At 53.8% G+C, this 19,820-nt stretch overlaps 1 protein-coding gene across 1 annotated transcript; it reads right to left on the reverse strand.

Moving 5' to 3' along the window:
* Window positions 1-7,844: 7,844 nt before the first annotated feature.
* LOC127036948 (maestro heat-like repeat family member 5) lies at window positions 7,845-11,517 on the reverse strand. The gene is made up of 5 exons (XM_050928234.1): window positions 10,927-11,517; window positions 9,743-9,865; window positions 9,263-9,365; window positions 8,802-8,876; window positions 7,845-7,957 (listed from the first exon to the last, which is right to left on the reverse strand). The coding sequence occupies exons 1-5, from the start codon at window positions 11,239-11,241 to the stop codon at window positions 7,845-7,847; spliced, it is 729 nt and encodes a 242-aa protein (XP_050784191.1). The 5' UTR covers window positions 11,242-11,517.
* Between the last annotated feature and the right edge of the window lie 8,303 nt (window positions 11,518-19,820).

Genomic DNA, 19,820 nt, shown 5'->3' on the forward strand with positions numbered 1-19,820 from the left:
TTGGTCAAGGCCTACCAACCTAAAACATGTTAGTCAAAGAAACACAAACCAAACGAAACCACCAACAGGCACCAGAACACTGGCAGACCACCACCCGCTCCCTTCACTAGCCTGTCAGTTCCTCTGCGTAGGTCTCAGTCTCACCCGCAACCTCTCCCTGTAAAAACTCCCTCTGAAACTCCTGTTTACAGCTCTGCTTGCTGGCTGCTGTGCAGCTGTTCTTCTTCGTTCACAAGTGTCCATTTGAAATCAGAAGATTCATAATGCCTAATGGGCTACTTCCCTGTGATACAAAGGTTCACAAACATCGTGGTGAATAGCACCGATTACTAAGTAATCACAGTGGGTTTCATCCCCGTAGGATCACCTGTAAGGATCTTTCCTTCCTTTAAAGAGGACAGAACTCAACCCCCCTTCAGAAGATGCGGGGAATCTCACAGTAAATTCTTCCCACCTGGTCCCCTTTGTAAAGCCCGTCTATCGGAGTTTCCCTTAGCATAAGAAAATAAGGCCACGCAGTGGCAACCACACAAACAAGACTTTATTTCCTATGGGGAAAAGTGCTAATACAGGACAGAGAAGGGGCAGATTAACAAAACTTTGACTCTGGAAATGCTCCAGTCTCACAAAGAGTTACACCCATGAGGTAATGTTGATGTTCTCTCTATACTCATGCAAGGGCAGGGATGGACGGCTGCTGCTTTCTTGACATTGGATGTCAGGGATGGACGTCGATGCTGGACAGAGGAACAGGTGAATAGACCTACCTAAAACCCCTCTCTATCCCTCTTTGCATTGTCTCTGTCTGGATGTTAGACCCTGTCTACGCGGATTCAATCCGTACGTGGGAGTGTGCTTCCCAACCCAAAATAATACAGCAAATGGCAAAAGGTCACCACATTCTTTTCCCAAGTCCAAGATGGCCCCCTGTAGATAACGCAAAACGTCGATGCCTTTCTTCCCTTCTTTTACTAAAATTTGGCAGGGGCAACCAGCATTTTACACACCCAGAGAGTGGATTTGACCAGTCGGGGGATGTTCCGGGACAGGGTGACCCATCCAGAAGGGGGTTGTATATCCCCTCTGAGAACTCCTCCCTCTGTCCTCAGGGTCGGTGCAAGGATGTTTCGCGCTCTAGGCAAAACTTCTACCTTGCGCCCTCCCCCTTCCCTGAGCCCCTGCCCTGAGGTGCCGCTCCCACCTAGCCGTGAGGCACCCCCCCCACGGCAGCTCCCCACCCCGCACCCTCCGCCCTGAGGGACCCCCCGCCGCCCCAGCTCACCCCTGCTCTGCCTCCACCCCGAGCACACCGTGGCTGCTTCACCTCTCCCGCCTCCCAGGCCTAAGCTGATTAGCGCTGCAAGCATGGGAGGCGGGAGAACTGAAGCAGCCACGGCGTGCTTGTTGAGAAGACGGGGCAGGGGTGAGCTGGGGCGGGGAGTTCCCCTGGGTGCCGCCCCCTCCTTACTTGCTGCAGGCGGTACTCCCCGCACTCCCCTGCCCCAGTGTCCTCTGCCTAAATGCCAGTAGTGACCGGGGCAGCCGAAGATACGGTTGCTGCGGACGCTGCTGAAGAAAATGCCGCCTCCCAAATCCTAGCGGCCTAGGCGACCGCCTAGGTCACCTAAATGGTTGCACTGGCCCTGTCTGTCTTCTACCAATAGAAGTGGGTGTCAGCCCTGTAGGACCACCCTGAAAGGAGATTTGACCAAACAAGGAAGTGCCATAGCAGAGTGACCTGCCCACAGCCGGATCCCATGGTCCCTCACACCACCCTGTAGCAATTGGTGACGGTTTCACTCCCACCTTAGGCTGTCTCAGAAGGGAAACATGTAGCAATGAGAACAGATATAGCCCGAAGGTCTAGGCTGTGATTTCCACAAAACTCATCCTTGGACCGAGTTGGCCTCTTCGTGCAGTATTGGGTTGCGACGTCCAGGACGATGCTGCCAGCCACGCAAACATGGAGCTCCAGAGATCGGTGGCTTCTGGCCTAGGCCTTCGGTCACTACCTATTCTGATCGGTACGTTTCCCTTCTGGGATGGCTTAAGGGGTGAGTGTGAAACCCTGACCGATTAGCAGAGGACAGTGGGGGGATTTCATGGAGGGGTGATGAGCCCCTCTTACGGGCAGGTCACCCCACCATGGCACTTACCCTTTCTGGTGAAATCCCCTCTCTGGTTGGTCTTAAGGGGATGAGACCTACCCCAACTGGGAGGAGTTCTCGAGGGGTTCACATGACCCACTTCCAGATGGGTCACACACTCCCAGAACTTTCCCCCATTGCTCAAATCCATTCTTGAGATAGATCGATGGCGATAAAACACCCCCAGATTGGTGGAGGAGTGGGAGGAGCTCTTAGATGGGTCACATGCCACTCCTTGCTTCCGCTCATGTTTGCATCTTGACCCTGAAAGTCTCATTTCATGAGGTCAGTCTCATAGACTCATAGACTCATAGGTCAGAAGGGACCAATCTGATCATCTAGTCTGACCTCCTGCACAAGGCAGGCCACCGAACCCCACCCATCCAATTTTATACAACCCCTATCCCAGGACCGAGTTATTGAAATCCTCAAAAATGGTTTGAAGACCTCAAGCTGCAGAGACACCACCAGCAAGCGACCCGTGCCCCACGCCGCAGGGGAAGGCGAAAAACCTCCAGGGCACCTGCCAATCCGCCCTGGAGGAAAATTCCTTCCCGACCCCAAATATGGCGATCAGCTAAACCCTGAGCATGTGGGCAAGAGTCACCAGCCAGCACCCAAGAAGGAGTTCTCCGCAGCAACTCAGTACCCATCGCATGCAACATCTCCCCGCAGACCATTGAGCAGACCTGTCTGGTGGTAATTCAAGATCAATTGCCCAAATTAACGATCCTATCATAACATCCCCTCCATATACTTATCAAGCTTTGTCTTAAAGCCAGGAAAGTCTATTGCCCCTACTACTTCCCTCGGAAGGCTATTCCAGAACTTCACTCCCCTAATGGTCAGAAACCTTCATCTAATTTCAAGTCTAAACTTCCTAATATCCAGTTTATACCCATTCGTCCTCGTGGCTACATTAGTACTAAACTTAAATAATTCCTCTCCCTCCCTAACGTTAACCCCCTTGATATATTTATATAGGGCGAGCATATCCCCCCTCAGCCTTCTTTTGGCCAGGCTAAACAAGCCAAGCTCTTTGAGTCTCCTTTCATAAGGCAGTTTTTCCATTCCTCGGATCATCCTCGTAGCCCGTCTCTGAACCTGTTCCAGTTTGAATTCATCCTTCTTGAACATGGGACACCAGAACTCATGGTGACAGACAAATGATGCCTTAGGGGTGAAGGGGCGAGATCCCATGGCTGGAACCAAATAACTGCCCTTAGCCTCAGGGTGATTTGGCCTAATGGCTAGAGTCAAAATGGCTGCCCTCCCACTCAGGGCTGTGTGGCCCTACACCCAGAGTCTGTGCGGCCGCCCTCTCCTTCGGGGCTGTGTGGCCCAACCACCAGAGTTCGTGTGGCCGCCCTCTCCATCAGGGCTGTGTGGCCCAGAGACCAGAGTCCGTGCGGCCGCCCTCTCCAGCAGGGCTGTGTGGCCCAGAGACCAGAGTCCATGCGGCCGCCCTCTCCGTCGGGGCTGTGCGGCCCAACGACCAGAGTCCATGTGGCCACCCTCTCCGTCAGAGCTGTGTGGACCAGAGACCAGAGTCCGTGCGGCCGCCCTCTCCAGCAGGGCTGTGTGGCCCAGAGACCAGAGTCCATGCGGCCGCCCTCTCCGTCGGGGCTGTGCGGCCCAACGACCAGAGTCCATGTGGCCACCCTCTCCGTCAGGGCTGTGTGGCCCAGAGACCAGAGTCCGTGCGGCCGCCCTCTCCAGCAGGGCTGTGTGGCCCAGAGACCAGAGTCCATGTGGCCGCCCTCTCCGTCGGGGCTGTGCGGCCCAACGACCAGAGTCCATGTGGCCACCCTCTCCGTCAGGGCTGTGTGGCCCAGAGACCAGAGTCCGTGCAGCCGTCCTCTCCAGCAGGGCTGTGTGGCCCAGAGACCAGAGTCCATGCGGCCGCCCTCTCCGTCGGGGCTGTGCGACCCAACGACCAGAATCCATGTGGCCACCCTCTCCGTCAGGGCTGTGTGGCCCAGAGACCAGAGTCCATGCGGACGCCCTTTCTGTCGGGGCTGTGCGGCGCAACGACCAGAGTCCATGCGGCCGCCCTCTCCATCGGCGCTGTGCGGCCCAACGACCAGAGTCCGTGTGACCATCCTCTCCGGCAGGGCTGTATGACCCAGAGACCAGAGTCCTTGCGGCCTCCCTCTCCGTCGGGGCTGTGTGATCCACAGACCAGAGTCCATACAGCCTCCCTCTCTGTCGAGGCTGTGGGGCCCAATGACCAGAGTCCGTGTGGCCTCCCTCTCCATCGGGGCTGTGGGTTCCAACAACCAGAGTCCATGCAGCCACCCTCTCCGTCGGGGCTGTGAGGCCCAGAGACCCGAGTCTGTGCGGCCGCTCTCTCCAGCGGGGCTCTGTGGCTCAACGACCAGAGTCTGTGTGGAAGCCCTCTCCAATGGAACTGTGTGGCCCAACAACCAGAGTCTGTATCGCCACCCTCTCCGGTGGGGCTGTGTGGCCCAACGACCATATTCCGTGTGGCCGTCCTCTCTGGCGGGGCTGTTTGGCCCAACGACCAGAGTCCATGTGGCCGCCCTCTCTGCTAGGGCTGTGTGGCTCAGAGACCAGAGTCCGTGCGGTCACCCTCTACGGCGGGGCTGTGGGGCCCAGAGATCAGAGTCCGTACGGCTGCCCTCTCCGTCGGGGCTGTGTGGCCCAGAGACCCGTGCGGTCGCCATCTCTCTCGGGGCTGTGTGGCCCAGAGACCAGAGTCCGTGCGGCCGCCCTCTCCATCGGGGCTGTGTGGCCCAGAGACTGTGCAGCCGCCCTCTCTGTAAGGGCTGTGTGGCCCAGAGACCAGAGTCCGTGCGACGCCCTCTCTGTCGGGGCTGTGTGGCCCAGAGACCAGTGTCCGTGCCGCTATCCTGTCTCTCACACCTGTGTGGTCTGATGGCTACAGAGAATATGGCTGCTCTCTCCCTCAGTGCTGTGTGGCCCAACGGGCAGAGTCAATATCGCTGCCCTTCAGCGCAGGGCTGTTTGGCTGAGAGTTCAGAGAAAAGATGGCCGCCCCTCCTCATGGGGCCATGGAGTCTAGTGGCACATTGGGGAGGTGAGCTGCCACCCAGGGATGGACTGCGGCTAGGGCAGGGGGATCCGGGTGCTCCTTACTCCCCTGGGTCCTAACCCAGGGCCATGTCCATGTCCAATGTCTTTGGCATGAGTCAGTGGGGATCCAACCAGAACATCTGACGTCACTCAGCATGACAATGGCTAGTTCTCCCAGGTTACTTCCTACGAGATGTCTCTAGGCCATGGGCTGGAGGTCCCTGGGCTCCCGGCGTGGGAAACTCCCAGAGACTCTGATTTCCCTTGCACGTCGGGATGGGGATGGGGTTGGGTCTCAGCACCTCAGGGCTCTGCAGTCAGGGGCTTCAGCTGCTTCTGGACTGGAGCCTACAATGTGCATCCTCCATTTTAGGCATCTGCCTAGACTGAGCTGAGCTGCTCCCTTTCACACTGGTGCTCCAGTTGCAGCATGTCCGGCAGGGCTGGGGAGGGGCTTGGCTTCCTCCACCTAGACTGTGGGGTTATGTGTGGCTGGTGCACCCCAGCACATCCTGCTCTGCCTCTTCTCTCTCCTCCTTCCCATGCAACAGCTGCTTTGGCGTCTCCCAAGAGATGTGATCAGTGATGGGCTCAGTTGGCTCCTGTTAGCCTCTAGATGTCTGTAAGAGGGAGAAAGGGCAGGAACACAAATCAGAAGAACAAAACCTTCAGCCAGGGTAGTTTTCCACAGCACAAAACCACCGCACTTTGGTAATGCTCATTTGCAACTTCCCTGAGAGCTGGCATTGCTTCTAGAGAGCACCCAACCCTCCGCAACCTCCGCTACCCTGTGGATAAAGGGAGTCTGGGAGAATTTCTCCTCTCTCTGCCTGGCTCTGATGACTGAGGGAATCACATGCGAGAAGCTCTGTGAATGTAGGACTCTGTGCAGTGGGGTGAGATGTCAGACATGGAGCCCAAAGGTGGGGTTGTCCTGACTCTGCAGTAACTTCACTACACTGAGAGAGAATTCAGAACTCAGCTGCAGGGTTTTGCCCTGTAACCATGTCATAAACAGATTGTTAAGGGTTAATGTCTCTTGTACCTGTAAAGGGTTACAAGCAGGGAACGGGACACCTGACCAGAAGACCAATCAGAAGACAAGATACTTTTCAATATGGATGGAGGGAAGCTTTTGTGTGTATTCTTTGCCTGCTGTGTGTTCTTCTCTCGGAGGGTCTGAGAGAGACCAGACATTACTACAGGCTCTCTAAGTTTCTTTTCAAATAGTAAGTAAAACAGGCGGTTTAGGCTTTTTGATTGTTTTTCTCTATTTGCAATTGTGGATCTGGCTGGTTAACTTTTCTATGTGTAGTTGCTGGGAATATTTTGATTTGTATTGGTACTGGGGGGAAAGTCTCTTTCTGGTGTCTGTAAGCTATAGGACCCTGTAATATTTATATCTTGAAGTTACAGAGATAATTCTTTACTTTTTCCTTTCATTTATTAAAAGATTTCTTTTTTTAGAGAACCTGATTGATTTTTTTCCCCGTGTTTCCCTTGTGTTATTCCAGGGGATTGGGATAACTCACCAGGATGGGTGGGGGGGAGACGGGAGGGGGAGAGATAGAATCTCTCTTTGTTTTCCTTGAATCCGTTTGCCTCTTTGTGGAAGGGAAGGGAGATGCTTCTCTGTATGGTGATTTAAGAGGTTCGCTTAGTATCTCTCAGGATAGCCCAGGGAGGGAAATTCTGGGAGGGGGAAAGGTGGGGGAATGGTTTATTTCTGCTTGTTTTAAGAACCCAAGGGATCTGGGTTCTTGGGGTCCCCAGGGAAGGTTGGGGAGGTCAGAGTGCCCCAAAGCACTATATTTTTGGGTGGTGGCAGTGTTATGAGATCTAAGCTGGTAATTAAGCTTAGAGGATTCAGGTGCTAGTATCTCATTTTCTGAACTCTAAGCTTCAGATCTGAGAAGGAATGCTATGACAAACCGTGTGTCGGGCTGGGGCAGAAGTGGGTCAGTGATGCACTCATGAAAGGAATAGGGCTAAGGGGGACCCCGTGGTACAGCCACTAAAGCCCCTGTGTGCTGCGTTCCAGCCGGGCTGGCTCTGCCTGGCTGGGGTGGGGTGAGGCAGCTCCATGCGCTGCCATTCCTCATCCCCCCCAGCCGCGACTCCGCGACGAGCACTACACTGGGAACCTCTGTCCCGGGAGCTGCTCTTGCCTGTAGGCTACGCCTCCCGCTGCTCCCATTGGCCAGGAATCGTTAATCCCACCCTGGCCCTACTCCTAGCCTGTTCCAATCCTGCTCTTGACTCCTGACTCCGGCTCCAACCCTCGGCTCGACCTCCACCGCCCTGACCACTAGGCCCCACCAACCCTGCTCCAGCCACCGGGGCCAACCATCCGTGCTTTGGTGTCCGACACCAGTGATATGTAGGAGTCGTTCACCTCACTGCTTTCCATGCGTATGGCCCTGCTTTTGTCAGCTCTGGTTTTCATCTGCCATTATGCTTTCCAGTCACATGGCTTTATTAGATCCCTTTCAACTTCTTCAAAGTCTTCTCTACGCCTCACTGACCTACATAATTTTCTGTCATCTGCCAATATCCACCTCGTTCTTCAGTCCGTGTTCCAAAGACGCTGTTGGACGTACCTAGCAGGACAAAGAGGTCTTCTCTGTCGGTCCCGGTTCCCTAGTCGAATGCGGAACCCGACACAAGATTTCCAAGCTTCTGCAGCCATTTGTAATGTCTATTGAGGATGCGCCTTGTGGTCCTGTCAGATGTCAAAGGCACTTCTTGAAAAGCTGAAAGAAAGAGAAAACGGGTTGAAAGCCCCATGGTGCTGATGCGACTGGTGCCTAGCAAACCTCCCCTTCAGATGGCCATTGCCACATGCTATTAGCTACCCAAGAGTCTGGGGGCATAGAAACAACAACTCTGCTACTCCCAAAATAGCCCTGGACAGAGAGGAGGTCCCATTCTGTGCGTAACTTCCCCCTGCCCCAGCATACACACGTCCACACACTAAAACACAGGCAGGTGGGGGCCACTGTTCTTGGGATGGAACAGAAAAGGGACAGCAGCAGAGGTGTTAAATCATCCAGCATTTATGCACAGATCCGCAAAGGGATTTAGACTCCTAACGTCTACTAAAATCCTTTGTGGCCCTGTGCCTTCGTTCCTTAAGAGGTCACAGGGAAAGATGTTGCCAATGTGCACTCAGGGGATTTCCTATGAGCTGATAACCAAGTTCTGAGTGGTTCCCTGCCCTGAAATCTCTCCATTACAGGGAGGGCAAGTGATGAATCTTTCCCTACAGAGGGTAATTGTCGTCAGCATCATCATCACCCTTAATAATAACAACAGTCCTTTTCAATTCTGTCAGGCCTTCCTTTAGAGTTGTTCTGACCTCTATGAAGACAGTCTCCCCACACCGCTCTAAGGGCTACGTCTATTCTAGGATCTAGGGATGGAATTCCCCTGCTCCCGTACACATATTGTGACACCTTGATGAAAGCTTGCCTGACCATCCTTCTTCTTAAACACCGTCCTTAAAAGGAGAGGGACACATTCAAAGCTGTGTTCAGGCCCTGTGCTGCAGCCCTCTACTTCCCACAGAGGCCCTAACATACAGAGGTATTTCCTTACCTTCATACAGGCGGGAGATGCCATCTTCATTCACTGTTTCAGACAACAAGTCGCAGTAATGGTGGATAGTATTTCCTAGACAGACAATTAATCTCATTACTTTTCAAATCCTTCTCTGAAAACTGCTAAAGATGCAGCCATTCCCCAAAGACAGCCCTTGGGAAATTAAATACATTCCTAACGTCTGTTCACAAAGCATATTAGATAAAACATCAGAAGCCTAGAAGTCACTGAGAGACTGATTTCCAAAGGAGATTGAATTCACATCATGCTGGTTTCCCCTAGGCACAGCCAAAGAGGAGTTGTGGGCAGGGGAAGTTCGTGCAGTTGATGCAGCTAAGTTGCTCCCTTCATCTTAGAAGTCATGTTAATTCTCTCTCTCTCTCTCTCTCTCTCACACACACACACACACACACACACACACACACACACACACGCTCAAGTGAAGTTGCTCTGCTTACCAATGAAGAGGGCTGCAGAATGTCTGATTGTTGTCTGTGAGCTTTCCAGGTACTCTAAGGCCTGGAACAGGAATTTGGGGATGTGGCTCTTGTTGTTCTGCATCTAGGAAGAAATGCACGATATACAAATGACATGTTCTTCTCACAGGGACTAGTCCAGGGAAGCAAAAGCATAGAGCCAGGGCATGACAACAGCCAGTCTGAGCCCATGCGCCACAGCAGCACATCTCTGGAGTTACTACTGTGTTCTCCAGAACCTCAGCTTTCATTTTAACAGACAAACGTTTGCAGGTCTGACAGTTGTGGAGAAAAATTTCAAAAATGTGAAGGGATTGTAACTCCTGCAGTAATGAACCAGCAGAGAGCCCAGAATCGAGTCCTGCCATCCGACGGAAGCGAATGGATACTCAGGGTGTAGGGTTAGAAAGGTCTCCCTCAAGTCCTCATTCACCACTCTCAAGGCACAAGGTATTGACCTACCAAGCACTTCCAGGCACACTTCAGGAGCTGTGTGGAGCTATCCCAGGCCATGCTGCAGAACAGCGTCTTCAAATGAGCCCACCTGAGAAACACTGCGCAGCGGAAGAGCGTCAGTTTGCATCTCTGCAAGAGAAGGTGAGACCAAGAGGGTTCTCACTGAGAGAGGGACAGTCTGGGGGACATGGAACCTTCCCCGTCCCTTGTTCTCCTGCTTTTTCTGCTAGTAGAGATTCCTGTCATTTGTTGTACACAGCACTGTGCTCAGGAGAGGGAATTGGCTGGAAAGAGCCAGAGCCGTCCTGTCTTTGGATGGTTTGGGGCGGTTACCCAGGGCCCTGCACTTCAGGGGACGGAGGACCTGGGCCATGCTGGGGCCAGCAGCAATACTTCCGGCCCTGCTACGGTATGCCCCACCTCACCAGCTCCCAGCGTCCTTCGGCAAATGAGGGTGTGGGGCCTTGGGGGAAGGGGAGGAATAGAGATGGGGAAGAGGGCAGAGCAGGGGTAGGAAGAGGTGGGGTGGGGCTTTGGGGAAGGATGGAGTAGGGGTGGGGCTTAGGGCAGAGTAGGTGGTGTTGTCCCAGGCCCTGCGCCTCTCTATAGACGGCCCTGGAAAGATTTAGAAGAGATCTCCACAGCTCAGTCCTTAGGCGCAAAGAGACTGCATGAGAGCGTGAGTCAGCTTTGGGATCCCAAAGATTCGGACCAAAGGGGCCCCCAGAACAGACTTCCCTCCACATCCCAGTTGACCCAACGAAAGAGGGCAACGTCCGGTGAATGCTGGGAAGCTGGGACCTGGAGAAGGTCTCTCAGGAGCTGCAGGGAAGAAGTCAGGGCAGCTGCACCCACTTTCCAGAAGACTGTGGGCAGATATCAGCTCCCTGACCCAAAGGACACTTACAGATCTATGCTCCCTTTTCTTTTGCTGCCTTTGTTGTGAGCCTTTGGAGGCAGCAGCCCAAAGGCCTGAGGCCTCTCTTTGCCGGAGAGGGTCAGGGCTGTTTCCCAGAAGAAGCTTTTCTTCCCAGTTGTGCTGTGAGAATGGGGGAGGCACTAGGCTCCAGCATGGAGTGAAGCAGGGAGGAGAAGACTCTAGTTGGGCAAGAGGCTCTGGCCATTAATAGAGTGGGGTCCCAGGGATTCTGGCTCTTTGCTCTTAAGGAAATAATGACCGTGGCACTTACCAGTGTCACACTCTCATTCTGGTCTTCAAGGTGCAGCAGCAGCGGGAGCAAGCAGTGGATCATTTCCTGCTGCACGATGGGTTTGTCCGGGTCCTTCACGCTGCTCACCACGTTGCCAAGCAGTAAAATGGCAGCGGCGCGCACACTGCCCCTCTCCTGGCAATGACACACAGGGAGGGGGGAAGCCCGGTTAAAGCCAGGCAGGATCAGAGCATAACGCATCAGAGTCCTAATCCGCACGCTGCTGCCGTTCCCCCGTGTTAACTGACTTGGCTGGCGGGAGCAGTGAGGCCACCAGGCAAGCGCCATAGACATCTTGTGCAGAACAGGGCCTGAGACACTGTGAAGGGCAGTGCAACCCCATGGTGTCCTAGACACAATGTCTGTCTGGAGAGCACAGAATCCTAGAGCCCTGGAAGCTTAGGGGAGAGGGAGGGAAGGCTGCTGGAGACCGGTCTGGGGAAGGGGTGGAGCAGCTGCTGGAGCTTTTCAGGGAGGTGCTGCTACAGAACACAGCAGTTCTTGTGCTCTTCAGTGCCCCTGATAGCCGGGCCGTTCCCAACTCATCTCGTTCCTGCTGGGAATCTCCACCTCTTTGGGGGCCGGTGTTCTCCAGACAGCTGGTCATTTGTCCAGTGCCAGGCCTCTCTCTCCCAGTCCAGGCAGCAGCAGGGGCTGGGAGCATGGCGCTGAGGCTGAGGTTTGCAGAGAGGAGCTCTGACAGGGAGGTGGCCAAGCAGGAGATTCCCCACCCATGGCGGGGGCACCCCTTGGAGGCTCCATGGCAGCGCTGAGGGGTGGGAGGAAAGGGGATGGGGAGGGAGAGACAAGGGCACCAGAGACAGGCGGATGAGGCGAATGGGGTTCTCCTGTGTTTCCCAGCCTTACGTCATCAATGAAGGGGCGAAGGCAGACTGCAATGTCCTGGGAGATGGAGCCAAGCCCCTCCCCATCCAGGAGGTAGATGATTTCTCCAGCTTGATGCATGGCCCCCATGACACGCCCTCCATCCCTGTCGCAGAACATGTCCATGATCGCTGGCAGCTGGACTAGTAACGATTGCACCTGCAGCAATGAAGAAGGCAGCTCATTACTATGCTGGGCGACAGCCTGGGGCATATGCTGCCTCATCCCACTCCCACCTATGAGAAACCATTCTCCTGTCATTCTGTGCCAATTGTTCACTGTAAACTTTGTCTTTGCTCACCCGCCTCCCCCATTGCATCACATCTGCAGTCACGGGTCAGCTCACGGGAGCAGGGACCACGTCGTGCCTTGATTTGCTCATTAAAGCACCTCCAACATTTGAGTGCTGTGTATTAAACAACAAGGCTTGTGTGGGGATCTCGCTCTCACTTCTGAGCTATTCGATAGATATCGGCTTCCTAGGCCCTCCGGGCAATCCATCCCTCTCATCTTTTCTGGCTGGAGCACAATACTGCCAAGGCCTCGCAGACTGAGCTGACGAACAACAGGATTTTTATCTTGGGTCCATTCCATGAGCTGTGCCTGGAGCTCTGATTTTGTCAGTATCGTCTCAATGGAAGGACTCTGGAGAAACTGGAAAGAGCCAAATCAGCATCGGGGTGAGGAGCAGAGGTCTTCCTGTGGGGTCTGTTCCCTGGACAATCATCTTTACCAAATGGCCACTTATTCTCATATAAAGTCTCTGGTGTGTAGGGAGCCAGGTGCTGCTCTTTCAGTTGGTTCATTCCCAGAACTTAGACTAATGCACAAGTCACAAATAACGCCCCCAGGGAAAGGGGAATCTCCAGGCCCCACTGAGTGCCATGGAGCGACCCCTGGGTCACAAGAAAAGCAGAACCCCAGGAAAAGGTGAGGAGAGAAACATGGCCTTGGGGCACTGGAGAAACATTTCCTCTTGTCACATGATCCCATCTAGGTACACTCAGCCAGGAGCGATCTCACCCTGTCTCTCCCTCCCTCTCTGTGCCATGCCCCACGACCATCCATGTGCAGAGAGGAGCTAGCTGGCTGTAGGCTGCTGAGCTGCTGGCAATGTGCCCCAGAGCTTGTTGGCCTGAGCTCCTCTCCGAAAAGCCCACTTGTGCCTGTCAACTACTGAATCTCACCTCAGTGCAGAAAGTCATGGCGATATTTCTCAGCTCCTCCTCCTTCTCCCTTTGGACAATGGTGACAGCCTCTCTGAAAACTGCAGGGAGCTGCGGGTTCTCAAACTCGATCATGGCTCTGGAACATGGAACAGAAAGTCCCTTGTGGTTATCAAAGGGGAGAGAGAGAGTTCCTCTCTAGTTGCTGGGCTGAAATGGCAGCCTGGAACAGAGGAATATTTCACAGGGAAAATATGGGCTCCTACCTTGCAATCACGCCAACACCGTGCGAGTAGTAATTGCGGGAGGCTATCATGTCCCAGCCCTGCTGAAACTGGATGCTGGCAAATTCCTTCCAGTATCCGGGCATGGAAAAAAGAGTCTTCACCGCCTCCACTGACGTGCTAATTGACAAAAATATTCCAATGTCAGGCAACGAGATCAGCCTCAAGCATGGCAAATCTGCACAAGCCCTGGCACACGCAGCATGGTCAGCAGCAGCTAGCCTCCCCGAGGATAGATCCAGTGTGATCTCATGGTGCTTCCCTGCCCAATGGGCCCTGTGGTCACTGCAGGTTCATTGAGTTTGTAACCAGTTAGTGACACTGTAGCTTTTTAAGATGGTTGGTGTCATCACTCAATGAGGTTGACTACTTGATTCTTTACTGTGGCAGGTAACAGGACTCAAGCAGGCATGTGGGGCCAGATCCTTTCTTGGTGTAGGTGAGTAAAGCTGTGTCTTCTGACGCTCTCTTTTTGCCATGTAGGTGGAGGCCCCGAACTGTGCCCACAGAACCAGTTGAACTGGTCCCCCTTCCTCCTGTCTACCTGTGACACTGACATCCTGCGTGCCTGGCCCCATGTGCTGTTGGTGTGGCTCTGTCCGCGTTCTGGGACGGAGGCCCAGAGATTTGCTCAGCAGGCCCTGATAAAAGCACCGACACTTTGGCAGGTGGCACGTGTGGACGGCTGCACAAACAGGACTGCTGCCTGACTGTGTAGTGCAAGCAGCTGTCCTGTGGATGGAGTCAGATGAGCGAGTGTGACTCACAAGAACACACGGCTCTCAGCCCTTTTCCTTCAAGAGAGACGTGCACCGAACTGAGCCTGGGCTAAATACAGCACCCGAAGAAATGATGGCCATGAAGAGACCACATGTGTTTAGCAGAACAAATCTGTTCTTCCTTTTCTTTTCAGTCTTTACCTTAGGAGATTGAGGCAGCTGGATCCCTCCTTGGGGCTGGATGTTGTGTTGGCTATATAGGTCCCTGGCAAGTGCAGATCCATCACATACTGCACTTGCCTGACACAGAGGATGAGCATCTGGGGATACATTTCCAGGATGGCTTCTCGGTATCCCCATAGGAAAAGGACCTCGTAAATGGTCCTCATTGCCTGGAGTGGGGAGAGAATTTCACTCAGCTATCCCAATCCGCCACCTGCCCCCATTGCCACTCGCTATTGTCCTTTTGTCCTATCTCATTTCCTCCCTAGCCTATTACAAAACAGGATTGGCTCCTGAGAGGGGAGGAGACATTTGGAGGGTCCTGAACCTTCACCCGTTCCTGGAACGGAAGCAGGATGGAGCCCTACAGAAAGGTCAGAAGAGTCTGGATGACGTTATTCCCCATTATTTCTCACAATGGTGGAGACCCTGTGCTTTGGATTTCCAGCCATGACTGGACGGGCTGAAACCATCCTGAGGAGATCCATTCTCATAGCCCCAGTGTTTCTGGCCAAGCCAAAAGTGGCGGACATCTCATGATCCTGTACTGGGAAGATTTCTAGTCACACTTTACAGAGCCAGAAACCTGGATACTGCCAAGAGACACCTGAACTGCACCTGCTCACTAAAGGGCCACCTAGAGAAGAAGACAACAGAGCCAGGGTACTAGCAGATAAACCACTTCAGATGCGTAACTTTTACCTGGGGGAGACATTTTTAACACCTCTTTGGTTTGATTGGAAGTGGCCAGGACACACCAAGGCCTGGTCTGCACTACAGAGTTAGGTCAAGGCAAGGCCCCGCACCCAGCATCACCCTGACTATGGAATTTCCTTCCCATCGGCAGAAGTCCCCCTTGGTGCCAAATTCATAACTCCACCTCCACAAGTGACAGAGAGTCCAGGTCGATGCAGTTAGGTCGATAGAGTGTCAGTGTAGACACAACGTCGCGTAGGTCAACTGGCTTTAAGGAGCCTTCCCACAATGCCCCACCCTGACCATACAATCGAGACGAGCGCTTCTGGTGAGGACGTGCACTGCCGACACAAGATGGAAATGCTGTGGCGGCTGTGTGCTGAGGTAAGGCAGGTCGACTTCATTGTGTAGTGGAGCCGTGGCCTGAAGCTAAGAAGGGGTGAATCTCCCACACACACACAGATGCACCATCCTCCCCGCGCAGGTGGGTTCTCAGGGTGACATCTCAAATCTCACTTACAGCCAGAGACACATTGCCGCTCTTCTCCTCCCGGCGTCTCTGCTGGAGCTTGTCCAGCAGCTGCTGCAGCACCTCCCTGGGGAGCTGTGGTTCTTCACCCAAGGCCTTCCACAGCTCAATGGCACATCTGCAGATTGAGAAAGAGAAGTCAGACCTTCCCTGCTTGGCCACCTCTTGCCCTCCCCGGGGAGAGGCTTGCAAAGCGGGCAGGAAAGGCATCTCTCAGAAGAGACACCGACTGGTGCAGGGAGGGTGAGGCAGGGCAAGTCCCATCAGAGAAGGTTGTATTTATTCCTTTCCCCTAATGGGTTATTGTTCCTGAAGCTAACACCACTGTTTCCAGGACAGTGACCATGTGCTGACCACAGAGTGACCACCATAGTGTGACCACCAGACTGTGCAACATTCTGCTCTGTTACGCTAGGGTCAGTCCCGAGGAACTTGCCTGACCTCATTGGAGTTACTCTGGCTATTTGAGGGTGTAACTGAGACCCAGCGTTTGGCCAAATGTCTCTCAGCAGCTCAATGCTAGTGCAGTGTGGTGGATGGCGTCAGACACTGAATCAGAACATGCCCTGATAGGGGAGCGATTAGGAGCTGGGAAAGGAAGATTGTACTGCCCAGAGTGACAGAGCTGGAGGGAAACTAGTACTGAAATCCCCCTCCTCTCTTCTCTCCATTCTTGCTGATCTAAGCGCTGCTGGTCCCCCCAGGCATCTGCAGAGGAAGACTGCAGACGGATCCAAAAGGCTTCCAGTCATTTGACTTCCAAGTTTGATGAGGAAGGTCGGACATGGTGGTCAAGCCTTGGGGACACAGAGAATTAGGTTGGACAAACCAAGAGCAAATGGCCTGGATTTAAGGTCCTCAGGAAGCTTGACTGAAATTCTTTGCCAGCGCTGCCAAGTTTCTATAGCTTCTGAGCACAGACCCTGGAAAGCACTGGGACTGCTTCAAGGAGTCAGACCTGAAAGGTTTACAAATCAAACACTCAAATCAATGTGAAACCCAACACTGTATTCCTCTGGTAACTGAATTGGGTAAGAAATTCAGTTTCTTTCATGCTGCTCTTCAATTTGTTCTCCAGTGTGACACAGATTTGTCTATGGTCAGTGCAGAACTGCATTGCATAGGATGCCGAGGAAAGCTGGAGTTTTGACCTCTGGCTAGAGTCTAGTTGGGTTTCACAGCCCCTAGTCACATGGGGATTTTTTTTCTAAACACCTCAGCTGGATGACTCTGTAAAGTGACTGGCAATAACCAGCAGGACTCAGGGTTCACAACATGTTAAGATGAAAAGAGGCGCTCAGCCCTCTCAGAGCTGTTATTGCCGGCTGACTGCACACTCAGGCAGGCTGCACTGCAATTTTTTTGTTTTCTTTTGTTTTTGGGGTTTTTTTGGCAAAAATAAGGGCTGGAACTTTCTGTCTGAAGAGATTTACCTCTCCTGCGCAGCTCCTTAAGGATGAGTGCGTTTTTTCACCACTTCCTCAGCCATGGAATGACTAAAGATCTGACTACACGTTAGCAGTCTTGCACAGGGACAGATAGATGGGCCTCATGGGCCTCTTCCATCTCTACCTTCTCTCATGCAATAGGGAGCAGCCAGACCTCATGACCCAGGAATGTGGAGTGAGCCCCAAACTCATTTATTGGCCCTGTACTGGATGCGAGAGGAAGAGGGGTGACCCATAGAAATCGGGACAATGCTGGAATTCTGCAGAAAACTGGCATGTCTGCATCCTGGGGAGTGCAGGAGGAAGGTTGGTTCCTCAGTGGCTGGGCCTAGGCATCCACTCTTAGTGGGCATAGACAGCTCTCTGTGCAGTAGAAATCTCCCTCTAACTGTGTGAGCCCGACGGACCCTTCCCGGACTGTGGCCTGTCAATAGGAGCAGAAAGAGAAATAATGGCCTGAGGTGATAAGAGAGCAGCTCCCTACCTGTCCGATGACAGCGTGTGCGCCACACAGCTCAGAACCACTTCCTGGGGGTGGGAACGAGCCAGCAAGGCCGTGGCTCTCAGCGCTGTTTTTCTGGCTCTGGGATGACAGACATTGTCCAGCCAGATTAAGATACGTCCCACGACGTCTCCAACCTGGAAGAATGCCAGAAAGTTGAGGGATGGATTTATCAATGAGTGGCCTCCTCCCAGGTAACTCCTCCTAGAAGCCCTGTCAGCCGCCTCTCACCTCCGTTGCTCATCTTGGCTCCTCCATAATCTGAAGAAAGAGGCTTTGACAAGTCCAGGAACCCCAACCTTCCTGAGGTCTGGTTTAGCTCCTTAAAGCTCAGAAACACACAAAAGCCTTCCCCAATACCTTACCGTGGGCACAGCCCAAATTCCCCTGATATCCCAGGGCCTTCCCTGCTTTAGCAAACTGCTCTCAGCTCTGCTCTCAAGCGCTTCCCTGCAGGAGCCTTTCCTCCATCTCTGCAACTTCCTGTTTCTAGCACACTCAGTTCCTCCAGGCCCATGCTTCTCAACCCAGTTTCCATTGTGGGCCCCATATGTGTTGTGTGGGGCAAGTCCAATAGCTCCTGTTTTGCCCTGAGGATGTCCCAGGCAGAGAAGCGCTGCTCCAGACCCAGCTGGTTCTACTGATGTACCCAAGAGCCCATCCTAGAGATGGCAGGAAGGGCTAGTTGGACGGGGCTAGCCAGCTCCAGGCCTCAGCCCTAAGGAAATCCTCTACGCTGCAGGATTTTAAAACCTGCCGTAACAAATCTCAGAGCCGGGTCTCTAACCTTGGACTCAGGCTATGGCACTGGGAAGAGCAGTGCAGACATGCTGACTTGGGCTGGAGCCTGGGCTCTGAAGCCCCCTCCTCCCCAGTTTTCAGAGCTCAAGTTCCAGCCCAAGCCCAGAAGAGACTGCATTGCCGTTTGGCTCCACAGTGCCAGCCCTGGGAGCCCAAGGCCATAGGGCCAGGCTTTACGGCTCCTGCTGCAGAGTTTCCAGCACAGGGTAGACAGACCCGAAAGGGACAAGCTAACCCCTGGGGCTCTTCCATGAGGAAATGATCATTGCTCTTTCCTCTCTTGAACAAGGAGCAGGAGCTACAAAGGGCTGGCGCTACCATTTAGGCAGCCTAGGCAATCGCCTAGGGCGCCAGAATAATTGGTGGGCGCTGTTTTGCGGGAGGGGGCAGCAGGCGGCTCCGGTGGAGCTGCCGCAGTGGTGCCTGCGGAGGGTCCACTGGTCCATGGCTCCGGTGGAGCTGCCGCAGTCGTGCCTGTGGATGGTCGGCTGCTCGCGCGGCTCCGGTGGACCGCCTACAGGCTCCACTGCGGCAGCTCCACCGGAGCCACGGACCAGCGGACCCTCCGCAGGCACCACTGCAGCAGCTCTACCGGAGCCGCGGGACAAGCACGCGGCACGCCGAAATTGCCATCCGCCTAGGGCGCTCAAACTCCTAGCGCCGGTCCTGGAGCTACAACCTGGCTGGCTGGATTCTGTTACCCTGTTCTGCTAGCAGGAGTTAGAGCCCTGCACAAATCAATCTGCTGATTGATGGGCCATTTGTTAACTTTCCGCTGGGACCTGCTGGAAACAGGGAACTGGCCAGAGACAGGGACGACCTGCAGGAAACCCCAGGAACAGGCAGGTTTGAGGAGGAAGCTCAGACTGAGGATTCTGTTTGTTTATGAGTCTCCGAGTTTCCAGGAAAGCCAAAGCCCAGGAGGGGAAAAAGTCTGGTTTACGTGCCATGGACAGGAAGTATCTGGGGAAGGGCAGGAATGTCACCTATTTCCAGGCCTAGCGATTGAAGACAACATTTAAAGGACTGTAGGGAACATGAACCCTGATTCCTTTCTCGATAACCCCATCTGCGCAGGCTTGGGCAAGTCAAGGAGCTCTCTGGGCTTCAGTTTCCTCAGGTGTCAAATGGGTTGAATGCATTCCTCCCAGGAAGGCGGTGGAGCTTCATTAATCAGGGGGAATAATGACTCTGAGAGCCTTCTACCTAGGAGATGTAGAAATGAAGTCTCCTAGAAACCTCCATAGGCCAATCTAATTGATGAAGGAGGCACTCAGATCCTGTGGGGATGAGCAACAGGATCTCAGCTTGGGAGAGACAGAGAGAAAAGTGCAAAGCCAAATTCCTCTTGATCCTTCAGGTGGAAAAACAAGGCCCCACAGTATGTCTGAGGAAACCATGTCTGCTCCTGGAGCCCAATGTGAAGGCCGATCGGCAGGCTAGGTAAGTGCTCCGCTGCCAGGGCTGGGGCTATTGCTCCCTTCAGTGGGACTGGGCTGTCCTCAGGGACGTGTCAGAGCTCCAGAGGGCAGAGAACACGTCAAACACCTAACGCCGCGGATCCCTGCAGCCAAGCCATGAATGGAAAGGGGCAGAGCCAACCTTCACAGCACCATGTCCG

Source organism: Gopherus flavomarginatus, chromosome 18, assembly GCF_025201925.1.
Source record: "Gopherus flavomarginatus isolate rGopFla2 chromosome 18, rGopFla2.mat.asm, whole genome shotgun sequence".
Taxonomy (NCBI): domain Eukaryota; kingdom Metazoa; phylum Chordata; order Testudines; family Testudinidae; genus Gopherus; species Gopherus flavomarginatus.

Excerpts from the sequence above, each read along its gene's own strand:
- LOC127036948 (XM_050928234.1), bottom strand. The coding sequence starts at position 11,241 with ATGTCTATGGCGCTTGCCTGGTGGCCTCACTGCTCCCGCCAGCCAAGT. Across the intron at positions 9,366-9,742 it reads AGTGTGCCTGGAAGTGCTTG|ATGCAGAACAACAAGAGCCA; the intron begins GTAGGTCAATAC and ends ATTTCTTCCTAG. Across the intron at positions 8,877-9,262 it reads TTCTGCAGCCCTCTTCATTG|GAAATACTATCCACCATTAC; the intron begins GTAAGCAGAGCA and ends TTGTCTGTCTAG.